General features: G+C 32.8%; 1 protein-coding gene across 1 annotated transcript in view; it reads left to right on the plus strand.

Moving 5' to 3' along the window:
- The window catches only part of LOC112523938, a 5,239-nt gene extending 702 nt beyond the window's left edge, over window positions 1–4,537 (plus strand). Inside the window, exons 4-11 of the mRNA XM_025133617.1 lie at window positions 11–88; window positions 404–490; window positions 751–804; window positions 2,962–3,036; window positions 3,079–3,143; window positions 3,323–3,405; window positions 4,144–4,244; window positions 4,313–4,537. Of these exons, the coding sequence (XP_024989385.1) occupies window positions 11–88; window positions 404–490; window positions 751–804; window positions 2,962–3,036; window positions 3,079–3,143; window positions 3,323–3,405; window positions 4,144–4,244; window positions 4,313–4,393 (624 nt within the window). The 3' untranslated portion in view covers window positions 4,394–4,537. The remainder of the gene's footprint in view (window positions 1–10; window positions 89–403; window positions 491–750; window positions 805–2,961; window positions 3,037–3,078; window positions 3,144–3,322; window positions 3,406–4,143; window positions 4,245–4,312) is intronic.
- Window positions 4,538–10,591: the final 6,054 nt, after the last annotated feature.

A 10,591-nucleotide genomic window follows, 5' to 3' on the forward strand; every position in this document is an offset into this window, starting at 1 on the left:
ATCCTTTTAGGGGTGTGGGAGATCAGGCATGAGCCCTTGCACTGAGGCATGGTTGGTAATGGTGTCAATGGGGTTCAAGAGACAAGTGGTGCTGAACCCTTGACGCGAGGCATTGGTTCTGCTGAGAGGAAAAGGGGCGGGGGGGTATTGGGAGGTAGAAGGATCATCCTAGAATGACGTTCTAAGTTCTAAACGTTATCAATTTTCATCTCTGTGTACTCTTTCTTATAATTTAGTTCCTTAATAACCTGTTGAAATGATATAATTTATACTACAAGTTGACTGGCATAGGTCTGGTAATCTTTTGTAGGGTTTTTATTTAAAAGTATGAAATATGGATACATGCTCAATACTTTACTGGCTGCCCCTCTAGCGTTCTGATTTGTGCATTTTGCTTAAAAAGAATACAGTTATAGATGAACGTGGTTCGTTGGCTGTCACAAGTCCCATACCAGGATCACTTGCAAGTTTGCTTCAATCTTTAAAGAAGGTTGGTCAGTTAATTTTCTTTCACTTAACACGCGCACACACACACACACACACACACACACTCTCTCTCTCTCTCTCTCTCTCTCTCTCTATCTCTCTGTGTCCCCAAAGAACTATGAAAAATGATCAAATTTGGAAAACGAACACCTTGCACATAGAACACCCCATAAAGCTTTGCAATCTGAAATTTGAATGAGTGTTGAAGACCATAGTATATTATCTTGATACAATCATAACACCAAAAATCTCTTATTGATACAGCCTCCTAATCGGGTTGCTCTTATTGGTGAAGTTGTGCCACTTGGTGATAAGAAGGTACACTTTTAGAAACTAAAGATAAAAGGTGTATTTGTCGTTTTACCTGTCTTATAACTTAACCAGTCTTCGCTTACATTTTGGTTCTATGGGGCTATGATCGACAACGTTTTATTAATATTGTGTAATCTAAATTATTGAAGCTACTTATGTTGATGCAAATTATTTTGCTTCAAGTTTTTGGCTGGGCTGTTATCTATTATCGGATACTTTTTGTGCTTTTATGCCAACTGGTGCATCCAAAGATCACACTGGTGGTTGCCGAACCATCTCAAGTGGTGTTGCACAGGTTCCACTTTGTATGAGCCAGCTCCCTTACCTTTTCATTGAATAACTTCACTTTTCTGCTGACACTTATCTTGTGCATATGTTGTCTTTTGGAGGTCATTTGGCCCCACAAATCATAGCAGACATTAAAACCATATAATAACATCTACATTAAAACTTTAGTGGGATATGTATCCTCTGTCTACTCTTACCACCAGTGTCTACATGCTTCTATGGTGTCAACTCTAAATACCATAAGGTGTCCTTTTTTGGTACCTATTAGTCATCTTACCCATCATGTCTTCGTCATGATGCCGGCACCACTATAGTTGTAGTTCGTGTATTCTATTTTAATAGGACAGCCTAAATCCGTTCTGTAAATGGCTATTTCCTTTCATTATCTTGTTTGATTTGCACTTGACACAGCCTCATCAATTAGCACTGCATCATTGATAAAAAAAAAAAAATACACCATGGAAGTTTGTCCATAACTAAAGTAATGAGACAAGGCCACAATAACTTAATCCTACCCTTGGTGATTCTTTAAAGCATCTTTCATTTCAAGTACTTTACTTCAATTCTCGTTCAAAGCATGTTAATGTCATAAAAAAATAATTCATCATGTGCTCAAGTAATTCCCCTCACTATCTGCACTGAACAACTTATTAAACTAATCCCTTTATCTCTCTTTGATATCCATGTATTGACCATTACTCTAGGTCCATATAGGAGTCATAGAGGTTTCGATTATGATAACAGGGCCCAAGTAGATCTTTTTAAACTTTAGAATGCCCTAAGATTTGATGGTAGTGAAGACACTCTTTAAGAGATGAGATTCCCACCAAGTAACCTTAAGTGAGTTGTGAGGAGTGTGTAAAAAGTAATGACACAACATTAGTGGTTCACTGGAGTAAGACATTCTGCTAAGCAGAATAAGGGCGGCGAAAACTCAGACTAATTGGCGGAAATTGAAAAAAGACTATCTATATATGTCAACTCATAGAATTGTTAGGAAAGGGTCTCGGCGTATAGATGGGAAAGCTAATATCATGTGGAACGAGAAGTCAGCTGGCATCCACAAAATGGCGAAGTGCTTGGAGCTAGTAAAGGAAGCAGGCATAAATCTAGTGTTGGGGATGGAGAGGGAAGCTTGCAAGGCTACTGGGGGAAGGAAAGCAATGCTGCAAAGTACAAAGAACCAACTGTAAGATATTAGAACATAGAGGATAAAAAAACAGAAAGCAAGAAAGTGATGAGACAAAATAGCAAACCTTAATACAATTAAATGCATCAATGAGGGAGAACCAGATGTTGTCAAGCTGGTTGGCTAAGACAAGAGTAAGACTAGGGACCTTAATTAAATCAAATGCATCAATGATGAGAAACAAAGACTTAGGGGCTGTTTACCCAAATGCTTACCCGGTAAGTACTCACCTATAGGAGTCGGCACTATAATTTATTTTGATGCGTAAGATTTTAGTACATCAAAACGTATTGAATGCAACAATTTACCGGGTAAGCGCTTACCTGGATAAGAGTCGTAATCTTCACTTACCGTGTAAGACTCTCCATCCTTCTCATCGCTCTTACCCGGTAAGATTCTTGGCTATTGTCATGTTCATCCGATGAGGAAATTTATCCTGTAGGCACTTACCAAGTAAGCGTTTAATAAACGGCTCCTTTATTATACCAACATTTACAGTCTCCTCCCATAACTTTTCATGGAGGAGTTCCCCTCTTTTTCCTCCTTGAAAGTCTGTTGGTGGATTAATTATTTCAAGCATTCTTGAGAGGCATGCACTATTTTGATGTTAAGAAAAAGAAATTGCTGATGGTCTTTATGTTTGCATCTAGTTATATATGTGATCCTTATTTATGGAATTCTACCAGGTCAAGACAGCTGCAGAAAGCCTTCGAGAGGCGATAATATCAGAAGGGGAGGCGATAAAGAAGTTCAGTTATTCCGTTGGCATATGAAGTTCATCTAATTTCAGCTCTACATCTCATGGAGAAAATCTCCAAGAGCTACTGGATGAAGATCAACAATACATGAGCTATAAATTTGATATAAGGTAGGAATAGGCCTTTACATATATTTTATCTACAGAAATTATAACTGCATCTTGTGAGCATAAATATTAGATTGTCCTATAACTTGTTGAATTGTATCTGTTGAATGTGTGGTACATACACATACACACTTATATTGCATATACTAGCATACATGTAATACAAAGTCTTGACCATGCAGTTCAATCACTTACATAGAAGGCAAGGGAAGCAGCCATGAAGTAGATTTAAAGGATATGGAGGAATCAAAGGCTGACCCCTTGTGTAAGTGTCTTCCTACACATGGATAATGTTTACACCTGCATATATTCTACACTCCAAAAGAATAAAATAGTAGTCCCCTGCCTTTCTAGGATTCACTTCCAACTAGTCACTATTTGCCATACTTACAAAAACATTAGCAATAGTTTTTGTTAATTTCATGTGTCAAAACAAAATCTCACAAGCGGGTTCACCTCTAGTCGTTTTTGTCACCTTTGGAGCCGTCTCTCACTTCTCATATTGTTTTCTTCCCCAAAGAAAATAATTCTTTTTCTTTTCACGAATATGTACTTTAAGGAGATGTTTACTACCTGCTGACCGCTTCTTACCCGTAAGAGGTGCTTACCCAGCAAGAAGGGATGTCGTACACCCACAAACCCTGACCCTCAAATATGTTGACCGAGATGCTGATCTGGTAAGGAAGAGATTGCTTTCTGACTCGGTCAATGCTTTTACAACTCTTACCCAGACACTTGATAAACAACCATTTTTAGTCAGCTCTTATCTAGACTGAACTCCTTACCCAGACCACAGTTTTACTCGGTTAGCGCTTACCCAATTTGTGTTAGTAAAACGGTCCTTAAGTTCAAATTTACATTTTCGAGAAGAAAATTTTGCAGGAATTTCTTTTGGTGTTGATGCCATTTGGTAGTAAACTATATTTTAGGTGATAATATGGGATGAGAGGACAATATACTCAAGTTGTAAGATTATATTGTTTTGGTATATGGTTTTATGTAGCACTTTTTTCTGCAAGCTTGATTGATGGGATTAATCAAAGCGAAGCTAGACGTCGAGCCCTGATGATTTTGTGTGCTACGTACTTGAATAAGAATGTGAAGGTATGACACCATCATGCATCCCCTCGCTAGTCACATGTTCATTTCTTTGATATCTTGTGTCTGTGAAGGATGTAGTGGTGGTTTCCGTTGATCGGAAAGGGGTGGACCTTCAAGGTTGTGGGACCCATGACGGATGTCGGGTCTCGTGAATGCGAGTGGAAAGAGTTGAGATTGGTGTTAACGGAAGAAGCTGGAGACGTCGAGACATTCTGCAGACGACTTGTTGAGATGGAAAAGAAAGCACTTAAGAATGTTGCAGAATTCAGTGGCCTACCATCAAATCCAATTGCAACCGACCGGACAGAATTGGATATCCAATAGTAATTGGATTAGAACGATCCGATATTTCAATATTCAAATGGGATCTGTTGATTGTTGGATACCAGTTCAAAATAACACAAAACCGAACCGATTCAATACAATTACTATCGAAGTATCACTCATGAAGGATTTATTTTCATAAAAACTCAAGCTGTCTCCTTTGAGATTACCGCTTGCTAAAGTCGATATTTGTATCTGGTATTTTGGTGTATTCTTATGATTTACGTTTGCAAATTATGTTAGTGGTATATTTATATCGTTATTGATTTATGAGTAGTGTATTAAAGCGAAATATATGAATAATTGGTTTGAAATATTGTATGCATTTAATTTGATCCAATACATAGTCAATATTTGTATCCAATTGATAGAATCAATTCAATCCAATCCAATCATAGATTGGGTTAGATTAGATCAGTTATCCAAATTCAACATTCAGATAATTAAAAGTATCCTTGTCATATTCATGGCTAAATTTAAAATCAAAATGTTACCCAATGTTATAATGGATAAATTTTTCAAAGTACATTGTCTAATAAAAAACAATTTAAAAATAAATTGTTGTAATAAGAAAAACTAAAAAATATAATATTATAATAAAGAAATTTATAAAAATAAGTTGCTATTTTTGCATTTTATCCTTTTTTACGAAATAAACCTGTGACAGAATGTCGTCACTCCAACCAACCTATTCTTACTCACATGTATAAGATGAAACATAATGAAAACGCCCAAAGCTTACAATTTACAAATGAAATTCAAAAAAATAAAAAAGCTCGAGTCGTGGGATCAGTAGAGCATAGAGTCTATGACTTTCAGGTTGATATACCAATTTGATCTATGTCTCACATGTGTAATTTAAAATCTTGATTATATTATTAAAATCATTAATTTTTCATTATAGTCAGTAAAATTGACACATCTAACTTGTTGATGATCGTCAATATGACATCCCTCCAAATTGGAATATGCCTTTTGGGTGGTTGTACCATTAAAATCATTTACTCTTAAAACGGGCATGTTAGACCAAAATTGATTAAATAGATGAATGTTATATATTGGTGATAGATTAAAAAGGGTCCGTTTGACCAAAATTGATTTAGAAAATAGGGTCAAACTATAAAGTTTAGAACTTGGAATACGAAAAGATCTTATGGCCAAAGCATTGAAAACAAAATTACATATAAAACCACAAGAGTGGTGCCTGATTGGTTTGAGCTTGGCTTCAAAGGTCAAAAGTATCAGAAGGTCTCATGTTCAAATCTAAGGAGGAATAAAAATCCCCTTGTGGCCACAGAGTTTCAAATGCAGTGATTCCGAGTTATCTGCAAAGCAGGTGGTCGTCCTGGAATTAGTCGGTTCGCATAGCAGGTTGAATATCCAGGTTAATAAAAAAAATACATATAAAATACGTTTGTCTAACCCAACATTTGACCCTTTAATTAACTCATCATTATATTTATTGTATTAGTTTATTGGTGGTAAATAATTTACTAATATTTTATTTTCTCAAATTTCTTAGGATGTTAACAGTTGTCATTTTATTTGTAAGAACAACAATTGATTATTAGTAGATCATTTGGTTGAATTTGGATATAGGTCCAGTGGGGTTCAAACGAGAAAAATAACAACATAAACGAATACGAAAACGGTCAAATCACGTATAAAATCATATATGATTTTATACTAACGGCCAAAACAAGAGAGTGTGGGCGACGTGGTCAGTGACCTTAGGTTGCAACCAAAGTTGTGTGAATCACATGTAATTTTACACGTGATTTTAGTGTAACATTATATGTGATTCAACCGTCCACAAACATTAGAAAATGACACTTTAAACCCTCCAACAATCAACAAATAATACAACTTTCCTACAAAAATAAATATATGACAAATAAATGACGTACTTTCAACAATATCATTTGCTTAAACCATACACCCTTTAATGTTTAATCCGTTGTCTTCAGATTCTATCTTGGATTTCATCAATCATATCATTAGGATCTGGAGTTACTGAATAATTAATGTCAGCAGAGGGTGGATTTGAAGAACTAATATCATTACGATTTGTAGTTACTGAAGAACTAATATAAGTAGAGGGTGAATTTGGAGGTCTGGAATCTTGTACCAAAACGACGCTCTTTTTAGGGAATTCATAAGTAAGAGCATATAGGATTACTCCAGGTGTTCGTTAGTTGAGACTTCGAGTTTTCTGATCTTAGCTCCTAGATTCCACGATGTACCTCTAAGTTTACGAAATGTCTTTCATACCCTTAGTGTGCATCCTTCACAACCATCGAGTGGAACAATTTGAAGAACAAATGTTGTAGGAGTTGTCATCTCTGATATGCTTTGCTGAAAATATCATAACTACATTAATCAAAATATAACACAAATTATTGTCTAAGAAAATGAAAGAAAATATATAGTAATATTTTTTGTATGCAATTTGATGTTGGTAATTTACAATTTGCAGGAATTTCTTTTGGTGTCGATGACTTGTCATTTGATATCGCTTAGGGGATGATATATATGGGATGAGAGGACAATATACTCAAGCTGTATGCTTACGTTGTTTTTGGTATATGGTTTTATGTAGCATTTTGCCCTTGTGGTTATATGAAAAGTATTGGATTGAATCCCTCAATATTTATATGAAGTGAATACCTTCGTTTTGATTTTTATTACAGATTGGGTCCCCATCACTAACTTTGTTAAATTTGCTTCGTTATATAAATGAAGATCGAGATGTCAAAACCAAAGAACACATCAACTTGGATTAGGAACCATCAATCTGGTATCTATGTGGGTGTTTCTACGTTGTTTTTGTAACCACTGGGAAGGCCTCACCATAAGTACGACCTTGCCATTGGAATAGCATGGTCGATTGTTTTTTTTACAGATCCTGGAACCATAGTGTTTTCTTAATTTATGAAGGGGTTAATGAAGAGATACGATTTTCCAAAACTCATATACTTGTCATTCATAACTCTGAACTTATTTTCCAATACACGTTATTCAGTGATTGTATATAACGTTTTCATAGACATGTTTTTTGAACCTATAAGTTTTATAAAATACTGAAACCAAAGTCTTGCACTCCATTTATATGTATAAAATTTGTTTTACCCATTTGAATTAAACTTTTTTTTTATTATAATGATCACAGTTATTATCGTTTAACTGAATCTTTTATAAAATTACAAAAATATTTGATATACTTTTTAGTTTTTACTTAATTAATTGATCTGTATTTGAGGTTTAAGAGATGTCTACATATCTTTTTGAACGAACTTTTTATATAATACCATTCAAAAAGTATCTTAAACAATTTAGATTAAAAATCATAAAAACGACGACAAAGAACAAATGTTGACCTGACATTTTGAGTGGTGAAATATATACATATAATATATTTGTAACTTTAATGGAACAATTGAGTTGGTCTTTTTTTAAACAATCAAATGCCTTGATATCTACTTTTTGTTGTTGGGAGTCTTATGTAGATCAACAGTGGGAGTGTCAAGTTTGGTGGTCCATTAAAGCATGTGGTTGGCAATTATATCAAGTTTACAATAGATTATAGTATGTTTTAATAAGTTTAGACATTTTTAAATAAAGTGTTGTATTAGTAATTATATAAGACATTATCTGAAAAAATGTTTTATAAAAAAATTTGTTTTTATAGGACATTTCTCAAAAGTGTTATACAAAATAACTAATACAACAAATTCATGATAATATATTATATGAAATAATACATGATTCATTGACTCTCAAAATTATCACGGTTTCTGGGTTTTCAACAAAGATTCGGTTAACATTGAATTGATAGAATTGTTATTTGAAATTAAATACAATTAAAAAATAGTTTAAAAATAGAAGAAATTAAAATACAAGTCGATAATTTAAAGGAATAGATTTTAGTGCTCCTTGTCTTATTATGTTTGGTATGTTTTTTTTTATTAAAAGTAGGAACCACCATAAATGATTATCCGATTTGGCTGATTTCACACAGTTTTGAACCGGTTCGTGCCCTACCACGTTGGATGAGACGTCACGCATCATCGTGGGTCTTCCAGACCAGACAGCGTACCCTTTAATAGGAAATTAAGATGAAGATTTTCGAATATTAATCTATACTATCTAATAAACTAGATTTATCAAAAATATTAAAAATAATTTTTAATATATAAAATATTATATATTTATGTACAAAAGTCTTAAAAATAATTCATAATGCATTAAGTACTACTATTTTATGCATTCAATTTTAAAATATCTTAATCTACAATTAAAATAACATATATGACAAGTTACTAATGCATATTATTACTTTTTCTTTTCATGTTTTCAAGATACTTTTGACACATTTCATTTATGTTTTCACCCTCTCATACCTCTATGTCTTCTTCTCATCCTGAATGTAAGATTCAAATTGATATTTATTATAAGTTATTAAAAGTTTTCCATTTAATTGCTCTAGAACTCTCGGCCTCACTCTCGATTTCTTGATTCTTTGTTCTTGGTGTAAATCGAACAAATTTGTGAATTCGTTTAAATATGTTGGATTTTAAATATATTGGATTTTAAACTGTCATACAATTTTTTTCAATCGATAGACTTAATTGGAACTATAACTCTTATTTATTCAAATTGTATTAATATGTAAAGATCAAGTGTAACTCAAATTATCGTTAAATTATCTCTAATAAAACCAGTGAAACTTCAAAACCGTTAAAATACACAACTAGTTTAATAAAATTATCAGCATTTAATTTAGAAAATAAAACAAATAAGAAGGTTAAATTTTAATTTGGATGGTATTTGGAATCAGTTTTATTAGATTTTGAATGGTCATATCAACAATTAAACCCTTAATTTTAGATCCAGTCTAATACAATCCAATTAAAATTATGTATCAAATTTAATTAATCGATCAATTGTAATTGGTGTAATATTATATATATATATATATATATATATATATATAGGAGCGATCAAATGCAAACCATCCAATTTGTACAAACCGTACAAACCTCATTCAACTAATCATAATTTTTCATTTTTTTTTTTGTAATTATAAGAGGTTGATTAATCATTTTTATTGTGGAATGTGTTAATCATATATATTATTATCTACATTATTTTAATTTTAAAGAGATACATGAAACAGTAATTCATTAAAATTTCATTAAGTATTATATGAAACAATTTCATAACCTTATATGAAACAACTTCATCAAAAAAAGTATTATATGAAACAATTTCATAAAAAAATTTAATAAGATTAAACAATGAAATCGACGGATGATGGTGGTTTACACGATTTGTACAAATTAGGTGGTTTGCAATTTGATTGCTCCTCTCTCTCTCTCTCTCTCTCTATATATATATATAAGTGTTTGCTACCAAATCTTTATATTTGTGTAAGTGTTTGCACCCGATGTTCATAGCGTCGGGGTTTTGTGTTCATATATTTTATATGATATGAACAAGGGTGAACACGATATGAACAATGGGTGAACAACCACATAAGACCATAAACATATATGAACAAGGGGTGAACCTTAAACGGCATGGATGCAATGCATGTATAAAACTCCAATTGACAAATAATCGTTCCTGAATATGTTTATAATGAAGGAACTATTGTTCACAAGATGTTCATATCGTGTTCATACATATTTTTTTTTTATTCATTTCGTATAACAGTTATTCTTATTATGTTCATATTGTGTTCATAAATGATATGCAGCCAAAGTTTATATATATGTCGATTTTTTGTTCGTATTTGACACAATGGTTCATATGTATATATTGTGTTCAAATCGATGATGTTATAATATAGCTTTATGTGATCTTGAGAAAGCGATGATGTTTTTATTTTACTTCTTTCATTTAATTCTTTATCTCAGTCGATGTTATAATATGGCTTTATGTGATCTTGAGAAAGCGATGATGTTTTTATTTTTGAATAAAATATATGTTTGAAGATATCATAAAAAGTTGACAAAAATATATCG

Source organism: Cynara cardunculus, assembly GCF_001531365.2.
Source record: "Cynara cardunculus var. scolymus isolate 2C chromosome LG 1, CcrdV1, whole genome shotgun sequence".
Classification (NCBI taxonomy): Eukaryota; Viridiplantae; Streptophyta; class Magnoliopsida; order Asterales; family Asteraceae; genus Cynara; species Cynara cardunculus.